The 22,604-nt window shown below is 46.9% G+C and overlaps 1 protein-coding gene across 1 annotated transcript in view; it reads right to left on the bottom strand.

The window, feature by feature from the left end:
* Positions 1 to 17,776, bottom strand: part of CPS1 (carbamoyl-phosphate synthase 1) — a 146,973-nt gene extending 129,197 nt beyond the window's left edge. The window contains exons 1-2 of the mRNA XM_056861131.1: positions 17,651 to 17,776; positions 6,309 to 6,418 (exon numbers count right to left, since the gene is read on the bottom strand). Coding sequence (XP_056717109.1) covers positions 6,309 to 6,418; positions 17,651 to 17,776 — 236 coding nt within the window. The remainder of the gene's footprint in view (positions 1 to 6,308; positions 6,419 to 17,650) is intronic.
* Between the last annotated feature and the right edge of the window lie 4,828 nt (positions 17,777 to 22,604).

The following is a 22,604-nucleotide window of genomic DNA, read 5'->3' as shown; positions in this document are numbered from 1 at the left end:
ATACAGAGATGCCAGCATTCCCCCTTTCAATACAGAGATCATCGCGCCCCTTTCAATGCAGAGATGCCAGCATTCCCCCTTTCAATGCAGAGATGCCAACGTGCCCCTTTCAATACAGAGATGCCAGCGTGCCCCTTTTAATACAGAGATGCCTCGGCCAATGGCGTGAGGTTTGCCTTTCGGCCAATCAGGAAGCGGGAGGCCCGCTCCCTGATTGGCCAGGAGGAGCATCAGTATAACAATGGGCGGGCTTGGGAAGGCGCAATGCTCTGCGCCTCGGCCGCCCGCCACAGTGAAATGATTTGAAGTTCCTCGGGCGGCCCGGTGCCGATTGATCCACGGACCGGCACTGGTCCGCGGCCCGGGGTTTGGGGAACACTGCCATAGAGTCCCAAAGTGGCCATTTTCTCCAGGTGACCTGATCTCTATCGGCTGGAGATCAGTAGTAATAGCAGGAGATCTCCAGCAAGTACCTGGAGGTTGGCAACCCTACTATAGGGTTTTTGAGATTGCGTGATGTGATTTCTGGTTATGCAACTGGAAGTGATGTCACCTGCTGCTGCTACATCACTTTTCCAGACAAATTTCTCCCACTGTTGCCTCTGGCAGCAGCGGAGTTACAGGAACAGGGGACAGGAAGATTCCTGCTGTAGTAGGAAACGTGGTCCCCCTAGTCAACAGCCTGGGAGTTTCGGGCGTAGGGCAATATTCTGCCTATGATAGCAAACAGATAAACAATTGTGAATAGTTTTAGAACTGGCTAATTTTATTTCCGCTATGGGCATACATCACACTGGAAGAGGATGAAGTATTCCCCGTGTGTTGTTTGCCAAGCGCATGGCATTCTTCAGGATGATTTACACGAGGCTAAACCTAATTTATTTTGTTGTTGTTATTTAAATTATATATAATTGAAAAGTAATACAGTTTTTTCAAATATCAGCAAGTCGCAAGAGGCATTTTTATGGAACGCCAACATCGCTGCAAAAAAGATGAATTGTCGTGCACTGGAAAACTCTTTAAATAATCCAGAATGGTTGCATGCTGATACCGACAATTGAGTGTGCGGGCCAATTGAGAGGAATTATGTGTCAGATTAAACAATTGGCGTAAAATATTCCAGAGTGTTATGTTTTGCTTTCTGAATATGTATATTTTGCCACAGACTAAAATAAATGAGCTCCTTAGTTTTAATGTATGGTTTTCGTAAGCCTGGGACATGCATAAATATGCACAACCAGGTTTCAATTATTATAAAGTAATCCTATTAAAGTCAGTTGGGCTGCTCTGAAACAAGTGAGTAATGGACCGCAGCCACAGAATCTAGTTGAGTGCACTTTTACAGCTGGAAATTGCTACCGCAATAGATGATAATGATATAAAAATAATGATAATGATATAAAAATATAAATATACACTTGCACTTTCTAATTTCTGCCTGATATTTTATTGCACAAAGGTTCTTCGGTAAAGCAGATTTCAACACAGAAATGTTGTACTATGCCTGGCAGTGTGTGTTAGAATGAGCCGAGCTACATAAAACCCAATAACTCATGGAAAAGCCATTTTACCTGGGGTTCAGCAAGTACATTGAATCATAGAGTTGGAAGGGACCACCAGGGTCATCTAGTCCTATGATTCCCTTTTGACCCCATGAAGAGCTAGTGCTTTTCTGTCATCCTTCAGATTAGATTTTCCTCAGAGAAGCTTCTGTTTCCCTCCCCAACAGTGGTAGTTCACCTGTGAAATGATTCACTTAGCACATGATCATCTTATCATGAAGCCTTCCAGCTGTGAAATATCTGCATTCCAAAAAGAGCCTGATTACAAAGGGGGTTATTAAAAGAATAAAAATAGTTTGCTCAGCAGTAGATCAGACATGGATTTTGGGAGAGTGTGCGTTTGCCATGGCAGCTGTCTTAGGTTTGGTGGGTAGGATGAGGAAGAAGGATGCTGAGTTGCTCATTGCTGGAAAGTGTTCTTGCTCACCTGGTGGGAGGCGTGAGAGTGCAAAGTGCATTGAACATATAAGCATTGTTTTAAAATCCCAGGGTCCTTCGGACAAGACTAGTTGAGAGCCAGCATGGTGTGGTGGTTGAGAATGATGGACTCTAATAAAGAGAACCAGGTTCAATTCACCACTCCTCCACATGAGCGGCGGGCTGTAATCTGGAGAACTGGGTTCGATTCGCCTCTCCTCCACTTGCAGCTTGCTGGGTGACCTTGGGCCAGTCACAGTTCTCTCTGAACTCTCTCAGCCCCACCTACCTAACAAGGTGTCTGTTGTGTGGAGAGGAAGGGAAGAAGACTGTAAGCTGGTTTGATTCTCCTTAAAAGGTAGAGAAAGTCAGCATATAAAAACCAACTCTTCTTCTTGGTGATTACTGGACAAGCAGACTCCAAATTTGTAATGGTTCCCTTCTGCCAAGTGAGCAATCTTCCTTCAGAAAAGGCTAACCACTGAAATAAAATCCCTTGAAAGATTCCTCATAGTGGGAGGGAACCACAGGATCCCACTGTCCATAGAGCTACCTCTTGCACAACCTGAGTGCAGTGAAGAGCAGAGAATCATAGAATCATTAGAGTTGGAAAGGGACCACAAGGGTCATCTAGTCCAACCTCCTGTGCAATGCAGGAAATTCACAACTACCTCCCCCCCACACCCCCAGTGATCCCTACTCCATGCCCAGTCTTCTGGCCAAGGTGCCCTCCCTCTCATCATCTGCTTAAGGTCATAATCAGCATTGCTGACAGGTAGCCATCTAGCCTCTGCTTCAAAACCTCCAGGGAAGGAGAGCTTACCACCTCCCAAGGAAGCCTGTTCCACCGAGGAACCACTCTAACTGTTAGAAAGTTCTTCCTGATGTCTAGACGGGAACTCTTTTGATTTAATTTCAACCCGTTGGTTCTGGTCTGACCTTCTGGGGCAACAGAAAACAACTCGGCACCCTCCTCTATATGACAGCCCTTCAAGTACTTGAAGATGGTTGTCATATCACCACTCAGTCTTCTCCTCTTCAGGCTAAACATACCCAGCTCCTTCAGCCTTTCAGGACTTGGGTCTCCAGACCTCTCACCATCTTTGTTGCCCTCCTCTGGACACGTTCCAGCTTGTCTACATCTTTCTTAAATTGCTGGTACGTGCAGATACTGAGGTCACTTGGATGACTTTGGGTTTGCTAGCCCATAGGTGACTGTAATGTTTAGCCTCTTTCTGAGTCCCCTTATATATATAAAACACCTGTAAAGGCGCCTCTCTGTGGTGTCTGAAGTGACGTGTGTTCTGCTACCGCCTTGCCTTCCTTAGCGTTCCCTACTTATTTTCGCGGCCACCAAACTTCTTAGTTGAGCCCAAAGAACAGGGTGGCTTAGTTATATTCGGCAGATTGTCAGAACAGTCAGAACATGGGGTGGCTCTGAGGTAAAAGAGGACTCTTCACTAGTCTAAATAAAACAGTTGTTGTCCCTTAAATATAAATAGAGTTTATTTAGAAGTTTAACAGCATAACCATTTCAGTAGACTCACAGAATTATAGAATTACAGAAGCATAGAGTTGGAAGGGACCACCAGGGTCATTTTTCCAACCAATTGCCAGAGCAGCCATTTCCTCCAGGTGAACTGATCTCTATCAGCTGGAGGTCAGTTGTAATAGCAGGAGATCTCCAACTAGTACCTGGAGGTAGGCAACCCTACCTATTCAGGCCGAAACGCATATGATCCTGTATTGGTCATTTAAATTGGTCATTTATATTGAATGTATCTCAACTGTGTATGATATTTTTAGTTGCAGCTTGCATTCCAGGCCCTGTGTTTTTAACAGATTTATAGTGTACTTCCCGATGCGTGCGATTACTAGGCTCCCAGTTATATCTGAAGAGGCCTAATGGCATTGTTCAATTGTTGTGGGTTTTTACAAAAATGGGAGCCACTCCACATGAAAACAACCTCAAAGAATGGTCGGCAAATAAATAAATACAGTTTCTGTCACTGAGCCTCCACTGCGGAAGGGGAATTAATCCATCAGGTGCCGTTTGGTTTTTGTGATGTGACAAGATTTATTGCCCATAATCTATCACAGGGAAGAAAACTCGGGTGCCCTCCATCATTCTGATCTATATTAAACAGCTGTTTGTTGGCAGGTATATTAACACAGCTAGTAATTAGTGCTGTCAAAAAGTATAAATAATCGCCTTCCAATGCAAAACCTTGCAAACAGACACCCTGTGCTATAATTCAGTGTGGAACGGCTTAAGAGCTCTTCTTGTGTTGTGGTTGTTGGGGTATACCAAGGCTAGAGTTTGTACAGGATCGTGTGCCTGTGCTAAAGCAATGCTCAGTCTTGGCCTACACTCTTGAGCCTAACTTACCAAAGCTCTTTAAAAGGTCTCTTACAAGACAGAAATCTTAGCTCTGCAACTAGGGTTGCCAACCTCCAGGTACTAGGTGTAGAACTCCTGCTATTATAACTGATCTCCAGCTGATAGAGATCAGTTCAACTGGAGAAAAGGGCAACTTTTGCAATTGGACTCTATGGCATTGAAGTCCCTCCCCTCCCCAAACCCCGCCCTCCTCAGGCTCCGTCCCAAAAACCTCCCACCGGTGGAAAAAAAGGAACCTGGCAACCCTATCTGCTACCCACCATGCTTGGTATGTTGACGTGACTCATACATTTCTACAGAGAGTTAACAGAGTCATAGAATCATAGAATAGAATTATTGAATCATAGAGTTGGAAGGGACCACCAGGGTCATCTAGTCCAACCCCCTACACAACGCAGGAAAGTCACAACTACCTCCCCCCCCACAACCCCAGTGACCCCTACTCCATGCCCAGAAGATGGCCACAATGCCCTCCCTCTCATGAACTGCCTAAGGTCATAGAATCAGCATTGCTGACAGATGGCCATCTAGCCTCTGCTTGAAAACCTCCAGGGAAGGAGAGTTCACCACCTCCTGAGGAAGCCTGTTCCACTGAGGAACCACTCTAACTGTTAGAAAGTTCTTCCTATAGTCTAGAGAGAAACTCTTTTGATTTAATTTCAACCCTGTTGATTCTGATCTGACCTTCTGGGGCAACAGAAAACAACTCAGCACCCTCCTCTCTATGACAGCCCTTCAAGTTCTTGAAGATGGTTATTGTATCCCCTCTCAGTCTTCTCCTCTTCAGGCTAAACATACCCAGTTCCTTCAACCTTTCCTCATAGGACTTGGTCTCCAGACCCCTCAGCATCTTTGTTGCCCTCCTCTGGACACGTTCCAGCTTGTCTACATCCTTCTTTACCTGCAGTGCCCAAAACTGAACACAGTACTACAGGTGAGGTCTAACCAAGTCATTTTACCTGCGTCATTCCAGCAGCAGCAGCAGGAGGAGGAGGAGGAGAAGGAGGAGGAGAAGGAGAAGAAGTTGGTTTTTATATGACAACTTTCTCTACCACTTAAGGGAGACTCAAACCGGCTTACAATCATCTTCCCTTCCCCTCCCCACAACAGACACCCTGTGAAGTAGGTTAACTTGCCCGGAAGAGATGTCAGCAGACAGGCAAGAATTCTATATTATTACATGGCAGGGAAGCCATAGGCAAGCGAAGAGAAAGGTACAGTGAAATTTTGGAGAAAGCGTGGGATCATAGCGAGGGGGCATGGCTCAGTGGTAGAGCATATGCTTGACATGCAGAAGCTCCCAGGTTCAATCCCCAGCATCTCCAGTTCAAGGGACTAGGCAAGTAGGTGATGGGAAAGACCTCAGCCTGAGACCCTGGAGAACAGCTGCTGGTCTGAGTAGACAATACTGACTTTAATGGACCAGGGATCTGATTCAGTATAAGGCAGCTTCATGTGTACTTTAGGTTCCAATTTTGGGGAGGGTCTGTGGCTCAGTTGTAGAGCATCTGCTTGGCATGCAGAAGGTCCCAGGTTCAATCCCCAGCATCTCCAGTTAAAGGAACCAGGCGAGTAGATGATGTGAAAGATCTCAGCCTGAGACCCTGGAGAGCTGCTACCGGTCTGAGTAGACAATACTGACTTTGATGGACCAAGGATCTGATTCAGTATAAGGCAGCTTCATTTGTGCATGTAAACCCAGGGATAGAATACAAATACATTAACCACCACCCCCCAATAGCTACAGGTAGAAAAAAGCAAGATTTTGGGGAACAGCGTTGCAAGTATGTGAGAAGCAACCCCCCCACCAAATTCTCTGCATGTTTTGTAGGTCCATCATCCCATACCCTGAAATAAAAGTGGACAGTGTTTTATTTGCCCTGAAAGAGCATAATCCTCAATATGACATATTGATAATTTTCCCTTACCCAGCAAGGCCGGTATTGAACACAACTTCCCCAGCAGTAGAGGATGGATGACCAAAGGAGTAGCCCTTCATCTTGGTTCCATCTTCCAGCACCAAGTTGGCTGTCTGTGCCTAGAGAAAAATAGCCCATGAGACAAAATGTTGACATGTGTGCAGTGCCTTTGACGTAATGCCGTCTTCTGTTTACCCAGATTCAAACCCCAAATTGGGCTGGCAGCGGGGCCTGCTCTTGTGAAAACATAGACAAATAGGTACAAAGACAAGAACTAGGGGTATGCGCTGGAAAAATTATCATTTTAATTCCGTATCGTAATTAAAGAAAGGAAAGGTGCATATGGGTTATAAGAATCCTCAGAAATGTTGTTGTCGCATCGTGAAAACTCTTAGTTTTCTATTTTTGTTTTCATTAAGATTGGATAGCTCCCCTTTGTTTTCCATGTACTGAAAGGGCATATTTTCCTGAGCAGATATTTTTTCATAAAATGGTATCGAAATAGCAGGAAACTTGCTCCACTCTCTCTTCTAAAGACTACCCAAGTTTCAAGTGAATTGGACAAAGAGGTCCAATTTTGCAGACCCTTGAATAAAGTGCCTCCCCCAGCCCTCCTCTCTTAGTGGGGAAAAGTGTGAAAATTGCTGGTTTTCTGGAGTTGCATTTTTTAAAAAACCAGACTTAGTAACTGCCCGTAAAAGAAGAAGAAGAGTTGGTTTTTATATGCCGACTTTCTCTACCACTTACTCTAAGGAAGACTCAAACCAGCTTACAATCACCTTCCCTTCCCCTCCCCACAACAGACACCCTGTGAGGTAGGTAGGGCTGAGAGAACTGTGACTAGCCCAAGGTCACCCAGCTGGCTTCATGCGTAGAAGTGGGGAAACAAATCCAGTTCACCAGATTAGCCTCCGCCGCTCATGTGGAGGAGTGGGAAATCAAATCCGGTTCTCCAGATCAGAGTCCACCACTCCAAACCACCACTCTTAACCACTTCACCATGCTGGCTCTCCAGAGTGTATGTCGGATGATCGTGTTACAAAGAAGCCTACCTCTCCAAACCTAAGCAATGAAAAATGTGCTGTTACCCCATGGGAAATGTGGGTTGTCCTACAGGTAGAGACTGCTGGATATGCAGACAATAGGGGTCTCAATGCAGAGATGAGACCATGACCCGGGATGAAGGGTTTAGACTTGCTAGGCACTGGGAAGACCTTTGGGACAAGCTGGCCCCGTACAAAAGAGACTGCTTCCACTTGAACTGACTGTTGCCACTGAATATCAAAAAGGTTGCAGAAAGGCTTTTAAACTAGCTGACAGGAGCTGGAGCGTCCAGTCTAGGATTATGGGTTAACAAGATTGAGTGATCTAGATGGGACAGGTTTCAGCTCGCAGTGCCAGGGAATGACAGCCATTGAAAGGGACCACAGGGCCACAGGGGGAAATGCGCACACCAAGGTTGCCAGGAGAAGGAACCAAAGTCAGGGCAAATAAAGTACATGCAAGATGCCTCCCAGGCAAGATAGGAGAACTAGAGTGCTTGGGGTTAAACGAGGACACAGATACAGTGGATCTAACAAAAACCCAAGAGGGTTGGGGAAATCAGGGCTATTCCTGGATTATGATGTATAGGCAGAAGGCAGAACAGGACAGAACGTATTGGGGGTGGATTGGCTCTATATGCCACAGCAAGTATAGAATCTAATGGACTAGAAAATTCGCATTGACTGCCCTATAGAATTGTTATGGGTGGAAGTAGCAGGACTTCAAAGATAGCTTAATATTGGAGACAAACTATCCATCTGCTTGTCCAGAAGTCTGATCTTGAACCACTGAGCCACGACCCCTCCCCTAAAAACAAACAAGTCGCCTAATCCATATGGCATGTGCTGAAGACCTTGAATCTTGCCCAGGGTCTTCCCTGCTCTCTATTTTTGGTTAGGCATAGGGTTGCCAACCTCCAGGTGAGGCTTGGCGACAACTGATGTCCAGACATCAGTGGTCAGTTCTGCTGGAGAAAATGGTTGCTTTGGAGAATGGACAGTACGGCATAGTACCCTGCTGAAGTCCAGTGCAGTACGTATGGTGGTGGAGATTTGTTTCCTTGCCTTGCTGCGTCTTGTTCACCTGCACAGAAAGCAAGCTAGATTCTACCTAGGGTTGCCAACCTCCAGGTACTAGCTGGAGATCTCCTCCTATTACAACTGATCTCCAGCCGATAGAGATCAGTTCACCTGCAGAAAATGGCTACTTTGGCAATTGGTCTCTATGGCATTGAAGCCCCTCCCCAAAACCCACCCTCCTTAGGCTCCACCCAAAAAACCTCCCGGCAGTGGCAAAGAGGGACCTGGCAACCCTACCCTAATTAGAACTTTGGTCAGGGCCTTGAGGTGTCTACAGATTCAGCCACCCTCTGAGACCCGACCCTGAAGGCCATGTACAGACAATACAAACATTTTACTTAAACTTGCTTTTAAAGTGTAGCAGGTGTGGTGTTCACCGTATTGTTTTGCGGACACCAGAGGATGTAGGCCTCCATGGGGTATGCCTGTCTGTCTGGGGAAGGCGGGTTGTCTACGCAGGAGGAGGGAAGGGCTTGGGGGAAATCAGTGAAAGTTTTAGCAGACCCCCCTGGGGTTGGTAAAGTTTCAGAACTGCTGATCCCTCTCCCAGCCTCAGTTCCTTGTCTGTAAAATGAGAATAGTATCACAGGATTGCTGTCAAGGGAGAACATAATAAATATCTAGGCTGGCTCATCTGTAATATTTATTATGTTCTGTTCGCTTACACCCGCTGAACTCAGTGGGGCTTATTTCTGAGTAAGCATGGCTAAGATTGGGGCGCGGGGGTGCGATTAACTTGCTGAGCAATTTTAGTAAGCACGGGAGTTGCAAGATCTGCCCTTCGAACTCTACCCAGAGGGCCGCCTGCCACACAGGTGGACGGCACCCAGGCTGAGTATATTTCGAGAGAGGCAGAAATTTCCCCGTTCTTGATTTATCACAATCATTATTTAAGAACAGATTTGTTTATGCAGCGCTCCTAAAGCAATTATTTGGACTCAAATTGCAAGTGTGGGCATTATCACACATCCCTCAACAGATATGCTGCTCTTTCCTGATGCAAAAAAAAAAAAAAAAAAGATTTACAAGCTATTAGAAAAGGGCCACTTGGGCTAATCAACTCTCTGTCTCAGAGATTTCAGTTTGAAATGGAATTAAAGAGGCCTTCATCCATCTTCGAGTAGCAAAAGTATGACTTAGATCCCAAAGCAAAGTCTCCTTTGTAGAATCCTATTTGAGAAATTGGGGTTCTCTCCTCTCCCTCCATCATGCTTGACAAAACAGGCAATATGCTCCGATATATTCCCTGACCTGGATGGCCCAGGCTAGCCCGATTTCATCAGAAGCTAAGCAGGGTCAACCCTGGTTAGTACTTGGATGGGAGACCACCAAGGGAGTCCAGGGTTGCCACGCAGAGGCAGGCAATGGCAAACCACCTCCGTGTGTGCCTTTCCTTGCAAACTCTACAGGGTCGCCATAAGTTGGCTGCAACTTGACGGCACTTCCCATCACCATTCTGATACTTTTATTTTCTTCAGTATAAATATTAATTAATAAAATAATCTGTTGAAGGGAGCTTTGGCTCTCGAAAGCTCAAACCCCCGAAAATCTTGTTAGTCTCTAAGGCGCTACTGGACTCGAATCCAACTGAAATGAAAGCATGCTGTTGTTATGTCTGGGGTTCTATTCATATTCGATTTAAACCGTCATGTTCACAAGTAATAGGGTTTACTTTTGCATTGCAACAGCATGTAATAAGGAAAAATTTACAGTAAGAGTTGTTTGACAGTGGAATGGGCTCCCTAGGGAGGTGGTGAGCTCCCCCCTCACTGGCAGTCTTTAAGCAGCGGCTGGACAAGCACTTGTCAGGGATGCTCTAGACTGATCCTGCATTGAGCAGGGGGTTGGACAAGATGGCCTGTATGGCCCCTACCAACTCCATGATTCTATGAGATCGGTGTAATTCTGGGAGACCTCCAAGCCTGGCAACCCTGACTCACAGGTCCCACAAGCACATGCTGGCATGAGACACATACTACCAGTTCCGCTGGTGCCTTTTCTCTGTTCCTGTCAATGGTTCTTCTTGCTCTGGAGGACTTCCCAGCGGATCGTGCCCTTCACCCTAGCCCTTTGAAATGATCCTCCCCAAACTGACTCCCTTCAAGCCCACTCACCCCTTCAGCTCTGCCTCTCCCCTTCCAGTGGAAGAATTTGCAGATTAATTTTCTGCCCGCTTCAAATATATCAACGGAGTCCTTTTATAGTGTGCCTCAAAGAGGTTTTTAAGGCAGCATTCAATATTTTTCTCCTCCTTTAATTACATTTTTTTCGTTTGCTCCCATTGCTTTTATGGCTGTCTCCCAGTCCTCTCCTCTGCCCAGTCGGCTGTGCTGGTTACAAGCTCCCTATTTATTGCTGTGCTCAACCTGCTCTTTGTAGCGCCCCCGCCCCTCAGCTTCTGAGGGTTCAGATGCGCATGGAATGAGCCAGGCTTCGTCGGGAGAGGCATCTGTGCATCTCTCCACAAGCAGGGAAACTTCACAGCCGCCGAACCCCATTCCTAGAGAAAGCCTCTTCTTACATATAGCCCCCCAGGGCGAGCGATTTATTAGAAATCTTTGCTGCCTTCCCAAGGTACTGGCAAAATCTCTTAGATTAAATGTGAGATTGAATAGGCGACTGGATTTATTAGCACCATATGCAGAACTGCACAGCTGGGTATAAACTTGGCAGAATTAGTGTAAAAATTGTAACTAGTGACTTTGTTACTTCTGTCTTTCTGCCAGCCGAGTTTTCCTGGTAGATCCTGTGTGTACTGCGTGTACTGTGTGCTTCTTCTAAGTTGTTTTAGGAATGCAGAAGGTGGGGGAGAGTACCCCTAGGCTGCGAAAACTTTATTCGAGTTAAAGACATACTAATATCACAGAATCATAGAGCTTGAAGGGGCCATACGGGCCATCTTGTCCAACCCCCTGCTCAAAGCAGGATCAGCCTAGAGCATCCCTGATAAGTGCTTGTCCGGCTTCTGCTTAAAGACTCCAGTGAAGGGGGAGCTCACCACCTCCCTAGGGAGCTGATTCCACTGCTGAACAACTCTTACTGTAAACCAAAAATTCCTGATATCTAGCCGGTACCTTTCTGCTCGTAATTTATACCCATTATCACAAGTCCTTGCTGCCAACAGGAACAGCTCCCTGCCCTCCTCTAAATGACAGCCTTTCTAATACTCAGAGCAATCCTGCCCCCCTCCCCAACCTCCTCATCTCCAGAGAGAACATTCCTAAGTCCTTCAGTCTTTCCTTGTAGGGCTTGGTCTACAGACCTCTGACTTTTAGTTGATGTGCTCTTTAATTCAGGATTAAGGAACCCTGTGTCGAAGAAGAAGAAGAAGAAGAAGAAGAAGAAGAAGAAGAAGAAGAAGAAGAAGAAGAAGAAGAAGAAGAAGAAGAAGAAGAAGAAGAAGAAGAAGACTTTCTTTACCACTTAAGGAAGAACCAAAGTGGCTTACAATCGCCTCCCTTCCTCTCTCTACAACAGACACCCTGTGAGATAGGTGGGGCTGAAAGAGCTCTAAGAGAGCTGTGACTAGCACAAGGTCACCCAGCTGGCTTCATGTGTACGCATGGGGAAACCAACCCAGTTCACCAGATTAGCCTCCGCTGCTCATGTGGAGGAGAGGGGAATCAAACCTGGTTTTCCAGATCAGGGTCCACCTCTCCAAACCACCGCTCTTAACCACTACACCACGCTGGCTCTCAGTAGACACCTCACAGCAAATCCACCTCACCTCACACACTTCAAGGGGACAGTGAACCTAATATTGAGTAATATAAAAGGAGGGTGTGGGTGGGGACTTGTTATTGGTGAAGTGATACACAACACCATCACAAGAGAAAGGCCTGGTCCGGGGTTATGACACCCGTCCCTTGATCTGGATCTCCAAACTGTACATCCAGAAAAGACTCACCTACGTGTCACCTGTCCTCGGCAGACCAAACGGTGGCTCTCTTCTGCCCTCTAGTGGTTATAGGAACACAATTCCAGACCACAGTCTCTCATTCCTCCGGTCCCTTCTTTGGGCAGGTTTGCCAACTCCAGGTTGGGACATTCCTGGAGATGGAGGGGGGAGCCTATGAAGGGTGGGATTTCGGGAGGGAGACCATCAGGGGTTGTGTTGCCATGAAGCCCACCCTCTGAAGCTGCCAGTTTCTCTGGGGGTAATGATCTCTGTACTCAAGCAGTTGTAATAACAGGCAATCTCCAGCTAGTTCCTGGAGGTTGGCAACTCTATAGAGACGGCTGCACATGACTTGGGCAGGAAAGGCCAGATTCCAGGTTTAACGTTTCATTGAGAATGTAGGGGTACAATTTGCCACTTTGAGGCATTCCGCAGTTCCCCAGTGGAACAGGCTTCCTCGGGAGGTGGTGGGCTCTCCTTCCCTGGAGGTTTTTAAGAAGAGGCTAGATGGCCACCTGTCAGCAATGCTGATTCTATGACCTTAGGCAGATGATGAGAGGGAGGGCATCTTGGCCATCTTCTGGGCACTAGGGGTGGGGGGGTAGTTGTGAATTTCCTGCATTGTGCAGGGGGTTGGACTAGATGACCCTGGTGGTCCCTTACAACTCTAGGATTCTATGATTCTTTATCTTTTACCACACTAAAGAACTGGTAATTGCTTTAAGATTATGGTTGCCAACCTCTAGGTGAGGCCTGGAGATCGCCAGGAATTACAACTGATCTCGAGTACAGAGATCATTACCCCCAGAGAAACTGGCAGCTTCAGAGGGTGGGCTTACATGGCAACACAACCCCTGATGGTCTCCCTTCCCAAATCCCACCCTTCATAGGCTCCCCCCTCCATCTCCAGGAATGTCCCAACCTGGAGTTGGCAAACCTGCCTAAGATCCCACCACTTTCGTTTGTTCTGGCGCAAGGCATAGAGACGTAGGGTTGCCAGGTCCCTCTTCGCCACTGGCAGGAGGTTTTTGGGGTGGAGCCTGAGGAGGGCAGGGCTTGGGAAGGGGAGGGATTTCAATGCCATAGAGTCCAATGGCCAAAGCGGCCATTTTCTCCAGGTGAACGGATCTCTATCGGCTGGAGAGCAGTTGTAATAACAGGCGATCTCCAGCTAGTTCCTGGAGGTTGGCAACCCTATAGAGACGGCTGCACATGACTGCTTTTTTCACTGTGGTTAGATGGCCATCTGTCAGTGGTATCTGAAGTGGTATTTCAGTCAATCAATCAAGTTTTATTTTGATACAATATCAGCTCTGAATAAAAATCAAAGTTGGGTTTAGAAAGATAAAATAAAATAATAAAAGCTGATGATTCTGGGAATGATGATTTGAAGAGGAGGAGGAAAGAACTTCTGTGGGGAAGGGTTTTCAATTAGCTGCTTACCAATCCCAATTTGGCTACTTGAAAAGTGGTATTTAAGCCATTCTTCATTGTGATAGTCTTTAGCTGTGGACCTGGAAATATTACACATCCCATCATTTCTTTGGAGACTAAAGTATGTCTGTATCAGGCATTTGCAAAGCTTGTTACATTTTGCCTCTCACATTAGGTCAAGGAAGAAAACAACAGTGATTCAGAGAAGACTTGCTGATGCCTCGTCTCCAAACAGGAGCGTAAGCAGATCAATGAAAACATATTGATCTGTTATTGGGTAAAAACTGGGCAGGTCAGTATGTTGCCTGTGGGTCAAAGAAAGACATACACCAACGTCCGACTGGGCGGGGGAGGGGGAAGACATCTCTAATGACTCCTGGGCATTGTCAAGGCCTCCTCCTTAGAGTTGCCATACCTCCAGGTACTGAATACAACATTAGTTAGCCTTCTGTACCAAGTAGATTGTAACAATTAACAGCAGGAAGGCAAAGTGCAAAATGAATACAAAACTTTACCAAAGTGCAGGGTAACAATATATGGTGACAAGTAATCAACAACACTGGATATAATACAACCCCACAAGAATGTGGGTGGTGAAGAGTCTCAAAAGTATCCAGACAGAATGTCCAATTCCAAAAAATAGACATGATGTGGAAACTGTGGTTACATTTGAACATGAGAACAGGCTACAAAGCAGTCCATGTTGTTCCTGAGAAAGATTTTTAATATCGAAACAGGAGAATACCGGATCCCAGTAGATTGGCTGTTTCACAGGAACTACGGCTATTCACAAGATTTATGAACTACTTAGCTCATTACAAGATGGAAAACTAAAGACACAGTTTCCACTTCTACAAAGCTGCATCACAGCAAGAAACTCAGGTGCAAAGTACTCTGATGCTACAGCTCCATGCCAACCTCCAGGTGAGGCCTGGAGTTCTCCTAGAATTAGAGGTCATAGAATCATAGAGTTGGAAGGGACCACCAGGGTCATCTAGTCCAACCCCCTGCACAAGGCAGAAAATTCACAACTGCCTCCCCCCATGCCCTTGGTGACCTCTACTCCATGCCCAGAAGATTGGGGGGGGGGGATCTCCGGGATCCCTGACCAATCTGGCCTGGAGGAAAATTACTTCTTGATTAGAGTTGCCAACCTTCAGGTACTAGCTGGAGATTTCCCACTATTACAACTGATCTCCAGCAGATAGAGATCAATTCCCCTGAAGAAAATGGCCCCTTTGGTCATTGGAATCTATGGCACTGAAGTCCCTCCCCAAACCCCACCCTCCTCAGGCTCCACCCCCAAAATATCCAGGTATTTCCCAGCCTGTAAGAAAGGGCCACAAGAGCCAAACACTGATGCAACCCTTCCTGCCCTCCAGATGACAGAGATCAGTTCCTCTGGTAGGGACAGCAGCTTGCCATTATAAACTCATGGAGCTTCCTCCCTGCTTCAAACTTTGCCCACCCCCGGCATCACCCCCAAATCTCCAGGAATTTCCCAAGCCAGAGTTGGTAACCCTAGAACAAAGACAGAGGAGGCAGGAATCTGGGTCTCTCTCCTGCACACCCTCTCTGATAGAGACATCAGGCCCGTCACCCAACAGTTTGTATGGGAACCAGGCAGACGTGAAAAATCAAGCATGGCTGACCCCCTCCCCACACATGCACACACACCTAGTTCCGCGATGGCAACCCTGACTGGGAAACAGGAAGCTTTGTCTGCGAGCAGCGAGGTGCAGAGAGAGGTCTGCCAGCCACGGAGGCTTCTATGGCTCAGGCAACCAGGGCGATAAGTTCCTCCGATAAGAGGCAGTTAACTTTTGCCTCCTGCTATCAAACAGTCATTCATTTATTCATGCATTCTGCACGATGCCTAAAGATGCCAAATCAAAGAGCACCACAAACCCCACTGCTGTTCAGGGCATGGCGTTTATCGGCCTGCTAGATGACCTCGTCGAGGGGAAATGGGTCGCAGGAAGGCTGTATCTCGCCCAACTCAGCAGCCATAAACGGGGGGTGGGGGAGGTAGAAGAGAGACTGAAGGTACAAAGGATCTGGTACGCGTAAAGAAAATAAGTTGTGTCCTATGTCCTATGAGGAAAGGTTGAAAGAGCTGGGTATGTTTAGCCTGGAGAGGAGACAACAGAGAGGTGATATGATAACCATCTTCAAGTACTTGAAGGGCTGTCATAGAGAGGATGGCGCAGAGTTGTTTTCTGTTGCCCCAGAAGGTCAGACCAGAACCAACGGTTGAAATGAAATCGCAAGAGTTTCCGCCTAACATTAGGAAGAACTTTCTGAGAGTTAGAGCCGTTCCTCAGTGAAACAGGCTTCCTCAGGAGGTGCTAAGTGCTCCTTCCCTGGAAGTTTTTAAGCAGAGGCTAGATGGCCATCTGTCAGCAATGCTGATTCTATGACCTTAGGCAGATTATGAGAGGGAGGGCATCTTGGACATGGAATAGGGGTCACTGGGGGTGTATGGGGGAGGTAGTTGTGAATTTCCTGCATTGTGCAGTGGGTTGGACTAGATGACCCTGGTGGTCCCTTCCAAATTTATGATTCTATGAACTCAACTGAGCAACTTGCAACCCTGAAGGGTTACCCTGTGGGTGATAACAGAAAATATGTCATGCCATGCCATCAATCCGTAGACAACTAATCACAAAAAGCGAGGATGAAGTGAAACAAATCTTCATGTAGGAAAATTGTGGTATAAAGAAATGTTAAAGAACAGCCATGTGATCAAACAAGCCGATGGCACTATCACGAACGTGGGGTTGTGTGGCATGCAAATGAACAAGGCACGAACATGTAGAACAAACAAGTTACACTTTCCAATGGCATTGCCAAAGAAAAGAACATAAAGGAAAATTTCTGACAAGCAGGAACAGCAAAACAACATCAAGGATGGATTACTATACGAAGATCATGATCCACCATGTTGAATTTAAATCTACTCTTTTTCATTAATTAAAATGAGCAGAGCATTGGAACGAGCAACAAACATTTGAGAAGCATGAGCCCCAAATCTCAAGGAGTTTCCCAACCTGGAACTGATCTCTATTGGCTGGAGATCAGCTGTGATAGCAGGAGATCTCCAGCTAGTACCTGGAGGTTGGCAACCCTATGCTTTTACCATGAAAAGGCCAGACACAAAATAAGAAAGCATGACCTTTTCCAAGGCTCTGACTTGCATCCCCTGTGCCTTATTTTCAAACTTAGTCAACCTGAGTGGGGCTAACAAGAAGCAACTGTGGAGCGCCAGACCATAGAAGAAAATCCTGACCCATCGGCGCTGTCCCTTTAACTCTGGCTGGGCCAACTGGACATGGTTCTATTGGCAGACAATTTCTTAAGTAGCACTAGTGCATTACTCGAATTCCCTCTATAAAATAGAGCATCCTAAGCAACCAGCTGACCATACAGTTGCACCATACGAATTACAACTACTGTCCCGTATGTACAAAGCAAAAAGGTACCCAGAGGTCCAATAGTCCAGCAAAGGTGTTGAGAACAGGGTTAAAGTTAATCAGACAGGATTGGGTTTGGGTTTTTTCCCCCCCGCTCCTTGGCAAAGATACTAATCATGTCAACCAACCACTGCACTTGAGTGTTTTGAAGACCTCCGGTACATTTTCCCAGTGTTTGCAAACCTTCAACTTCCTAAGGAATTTATTCTATAGTTTACAACTCAGGGTACACACAATTATTTGCTAAGTCAACACATCCTTCAGCCAACTTGCCTTTAATAAACTGGAACTTAGAACCCTAGTTGAGCTCAGGTATTTGCTTGCGCACCACAAGGTTATAATCTGCAGCCGGCTACCCCTCAGCATGTCACATAACGGAGGAGAAAGAGAGAACCCGTCAATTAACAAGAATCCCACAGTTACCTTCAAACTCAGTGATCGGATGCCAGTTCTTGAAAAGGGCCAGTTGTGGTGAAAAGCCCTATGGAAAACACCACATCCACCCTTCAACGTTTTCACCATTCTGCAAGTTGTCAAAATCCTTGTCATCTCGAAGAAAGGACAGCTCGGGTGGGGGTGGGGGGTTGTCCAATGACGGGCAAGTTCAAAGCCACCCAGTTGTACACAGAAGCAAAGTTGGAGGAGCGGTCAGGGTGCTGACTTGAGGGTGCACCGTTTGCTTTGCGTGTTCATTCATTCTCCCATTAAAAGGGTCCAAGTTGACTCCACCTTTTCTCCACCTCCTGGTAGGTGTGTGTTCTGCCGTGCTCAGAAGCAGAGGAGCTGTGATTCCCTTCAAGTTGCATCTCAGACCAAACATCAAAATTGCCCCTGCTGGAAAGGAGTGAGAACAAGAGGGACCTCCAGGGGCCTGGAAACCCAGCCCTGCGAGGAAAGGCAGAGGGAGTTGGGAAAGTTTTGTCTGGAGAAGAGGAGGTTGAGGGGGGACAGGATTGCTCTCTTGAAGTATCTGAAGGGCTGTCCCTTCGAGGAGGGCAGGGAGATGTTCCTGTTGGCAGCAGAGGGTAGGACTCGCAATAATGGGTTTAAAGTACGGGCGGCAAGGAACCGGTTGGCTATCAAGGGGGAAATTTGCAGTAAGAGTTGTTCAGCAGTGGAATGAGCTGCCTAGGGAGGTGGTGAGCTCCCCCTCACTGGCAGTCTTCAAGCAGAGGCTGGACAAACACTTGTCACGGATGCTCTAGGCTGATCCTGCATTGAGCAGGGGGTTGGACTCGATGGCCTGCATGGCCCCTTCCAACTCTAAAATTCTATGAATGTCTACTTCAACTCAACTAGCTGTTCCAACTTTTAAGCAAGGGAGATCCACTTGGGGCAGCCATTCTGGTAAGACACAGTCTGTAACTGACATTTCAGGGAGATGCTTAAAGTAGGTAAAACAACCCATTCCACAAACCCACTCTGAGCCTGGCTTGCCAGGAATGAGGCCGGGATATAAATAAGAGGAAATAAAATAAACAATTTGCTACAAAAGACAAGCCTCCATCATCATTATTTTTTATCTGCTCCCAACTTTCAGCCACAATCTAGTGCAATGGAAGGAAATTCCACCTTGAAAAGTAACTCAGGATTACAAGAAAGAAGGTGGTTAAGGGGAGATATGATAGAGGTTTATAAAATTATATATGGTATGGAGAGAGTGGACAGAACGTGGGGTCATCTGCTGGAGCTGGAGGGTGACATATTCAAAACAGACAAAAGGAAGTATTTCTTTACACAAGGCATAGTTAAATTGTGGAATTCCCTGCCCCAGGATGTGGTGATGGCTGCTAACTTGGAAGGCTTGAAGAAGGGAGTGGACATGCTCATGGAGACGAGGGCTATCCATGGCTACTAGTCAAAATGGATACTAGTCATGATGCATACCTATTCTCTCCAGGATCAGGGGAGCATGCCGAATATATTAGGTGCTGAGGAACACAGGCAGGATGGTGCTGCTGCAGTCTGCTTGCTTGTGGGTTTCCTAGAGGCACCTGGTTGGCCACCGTGTGAACAGACTGCTGGACTTGATGGGCCTGGGTCAGATCCAGCAGGGCTTTTCTTATGTTCTTAAATACTTTCCCTTTGAGATAAAATTAAGTGGGGGGGAGGAATGGAAGTCTTGTTTTGCTTTACATTTTAATAAACCAAAGTGGGTGGGGGGAGTTGCTACCTGGAAGAAATCTTCTTGGGTTTCGATCATCCTCAGATAAGGAATCTGCTTGCTATAACTAGAGTACAAAATGAACAGTGTTGGCAAAAGAGAGTAACTGTGAGCTTGCAGTAACTGTAATCGATCAGATACGTCCACTTAAGCCACCTGCACTTAAGATATTCAGTGTGCATAAACTTGTGTTATGAGCCTCCTGAGAACTGTAGAGCTACACTGACAGAGCACGGCCCCAATATAGTAAATGCAAGTTCTGCTTTGGGGAAACAGCTCCATTCTGCCTTAGATAGTGCACAAAAAGTGATGGTTCTGGATGCCCACCGGTCAGCATGGGAGCAAGCATGGTGTAGTAATTAAGAGCGATGGATTGGAGCAGTGGACTCTGATCTGGAGAACTGGGTTTGATTCCCCACTCTTCCACATGAGCGGCGGATGTTAATCTGGTGAACCCTCTCCTCCACATGAAGCCGACTGGGTGACTGTGGGCTAGTCACAGCTCTCTTACAGCTCTCTCAGCTCCACCTACCTCACAGGGTGCCTGCTGTGGGGAGGGGAGAGGAAGGTGATTGTAAGCCGGTTTGAGTCTTCCTTAAGTGGTAGAGAAAGTTGGCATATAAAAACCAATTCTTCTTTTTCTTCAGGTTTCATAGAATCTTAGAATTGGAAGGGACCACCAGGGTCACCTAGTCCAACCCCCTGCACAATGCAGGAAATTCACAACTACCTCCCCACACAGACACCCAGTGACCCCTACTCCATGCCCAGAAGACGGCCAAGATGCCCTCCCTCTCATAGAAGGTCATAGAATCAGCATGGCTGACAGATGGCCATCTAGCCTCTGCTTAAAAACCTCCAGGGAAGGAGAGCTCACCACCTCCCGAGGAAGCCTGTTCCACTGAGGAACCGCTTATACGGCTGCATCATTGCAACCTGGAAAAAAACAGAAGAATCCTTGGAGAAGTGGAGGTTCTGATGGAAACCTGCCACAATGCTGATAGAAAGCCAATATTTGATCAACTGCAGATAGCTTCTGTTTCTGCTGCTGGTATGTCTCCCCGCTGGCCAGCTAATTGGTGGCAGGGGGCAGGGCCCGAGGGATTCCCCACCTCCAGAGGGGTGGGGGCTGGCCACCCTCGAGTGTCACCTGCATATTGTTGACAATGCAGCCCAGATCTCCCGATGATCCCTCACCCAGCAGATTCAAGCAGATATTAAAGAGCACAGGAACCTTGTGAGACCCGAAAGGCCTGAGGATCCTGGGATGTCACAAAAGTGGTTCCTGCCAAGGTCAATCAGGAGAAATTAAGAGCACTCACTGAGCCACATGCGCCTGCAGAGGAAAGGCTAGAATGGACATGAACACACATGAAGCTGCCTTCTACTGAATCAGACCCTCGGTCCATCAAAGTCAGTATTGTCTACTCAGACCGGCAGCGGCTCTCCAGGGTCTCAGGCAGAGGTCTTTCCCATCACCTACTTGCCTAGTCCCTTGAACTGGAGATGCTGGGGATTGAACCGGGGACCGTCTGCATGCCGAGCTGATGCTCTACCACTGAGCTCCAGGCAGCTCCTCCCAGTGGCCCTCCGGGGTCTCAGGCAGAGGTCTTTCCCATCACTTACTTGCCTAGTCTCTTTAACTGGAGATGCCAGGGATTGAACCTGGGACCTTCTGCATGCTAACCAAAGGCTCTACCGCTGAGCCACGGCCCCTCCCCTAGGGGCTCATGCCATGCGTTCTGAGCCTCACCCGTTTACAAAGGGGCCAGGAGAACCTTCCACAATGCAAAGCCTGGCCAGGGAGAATAGACTGGTCTTTGACCTCTGGTATACACAGCGTTGCCAACCTCCTGGTGGTGGCTTGAGATCTCCTGCTATTACAGCTGATCTCCAGGCAAAAGAGATCAGTTCACCTGGAGAAAATGACCCCTTTGGAAGGTAAACTCTATGGCATTATACCCCACTGAAGCCCCTCCCCTCCCCCAAACCCCACCCTCCTCAGGCTCCACCTCCAAAATCTCCAGGTATTTCCCAACCTGGAGCTCACAACCCTAGGTGTACATGAAAATGTGAAGTGAATACTAAGCGTGAATAACACTGATACTATTATCTTCTGAGCAATTAAAAGAGGGAAAGGGCCCCAGCACAGTTTAATATTGCCCGAGAAAGAAGTGTGATAAAAGATTTGGGTGATGAAACCAGAAGTCAGTAGGAGAGAGACAAGCAATTCACAAACGTTTTTATGGCTGTGTAGCGGCTCTAAACATCGCTGCCATATTTTTCTTTTGCCTTAATATTTATGATATTCATTTTGTTTTTGGTTCCTAGACTACAAAGCATGCCTTCAGATTTTAAAAGTTATGTTGGATAATAATCTGATATTTGGCAAGTGACCGGTTGATGGATGTTTTGGATGAGGATATCCACAAAGTTGGATACATTCTGAATGCAAAATTCGGTGATGTGCTGCATGCGGTCCCAATGTTTTTGCCCTCAACTTCCAACGTTCATGGTCTCTCTTCAATCTTCTCAGTTCGCCGTATGGATTTATCTCTTTTTCTCTGTTAGCAATCAGCTGTCAGTGATAGAATAAAGGAGCCCTCGCCAAAATAGAAAAGGTGCACAGAAGCAGTCCCCCAGGGATGCTTGGGCTGAGTGCTAATCCACCGGGGACTGAGTTCCTGTGAAGAAGGTGTGGGGAAGCCCTGTTTGCCAGGAGTAGGGTTGCCAGCTCCGGGTTAGGAAATACCTGGAGATTTTTGGGGTGGAGCCTGAATGGGCAGATTTTGCTATGGCTCTCTTTGCCATGGCTTCAAAAATTTATGGAAATTTTACATCTTGACTTGGGGGTCTCCCATCCAAGTACCACCCAAAGCTGACCCTGCTTAGCTTCCAAGATCTGATGAGATGGGCTAGCCTGAGCCTCCCAAGTCAGAGAGGACTGGCGGGGGGCACAATTCTGGGGCTGCTGAGAAAGTCATGCAAATTGACTTTGTATGATATTATGGTCTGCACGGTACATGGGTAGGCGCATAGGAAACTTTGTCTGAGCTCACAGGGGGACTCTCAGAAGAAGAAGAGTTGGTTTTTATATGCCGACTTTCTCTACCACTTAAAAAAGAATCAAACTAGCTTACAACCACCTTCCCCTCCCCACAACAGACACCCTGTGAGGTAGCTGGGGCTGAGAGAGCTCTAAGAGAGCTGTGA

This window comes from Euleptes europaea, chromosome 15 (assembly GCF_029931775.1).
Source record: "Euleptes europaea isolate rEulEur1 chromosome 15, rEulEur1.hap1, whole genome shotgun sequence".
Taxonomy (NCBI): Eukaryota; Metazoa; Chordata; class Lepidosauria; order Squamata; family Sphaerodactylidae; genus Euleptes; species Euleptes europaea.
This window is presented reverse-complemented; position numbering and strand designations above follow the sequence as displayed.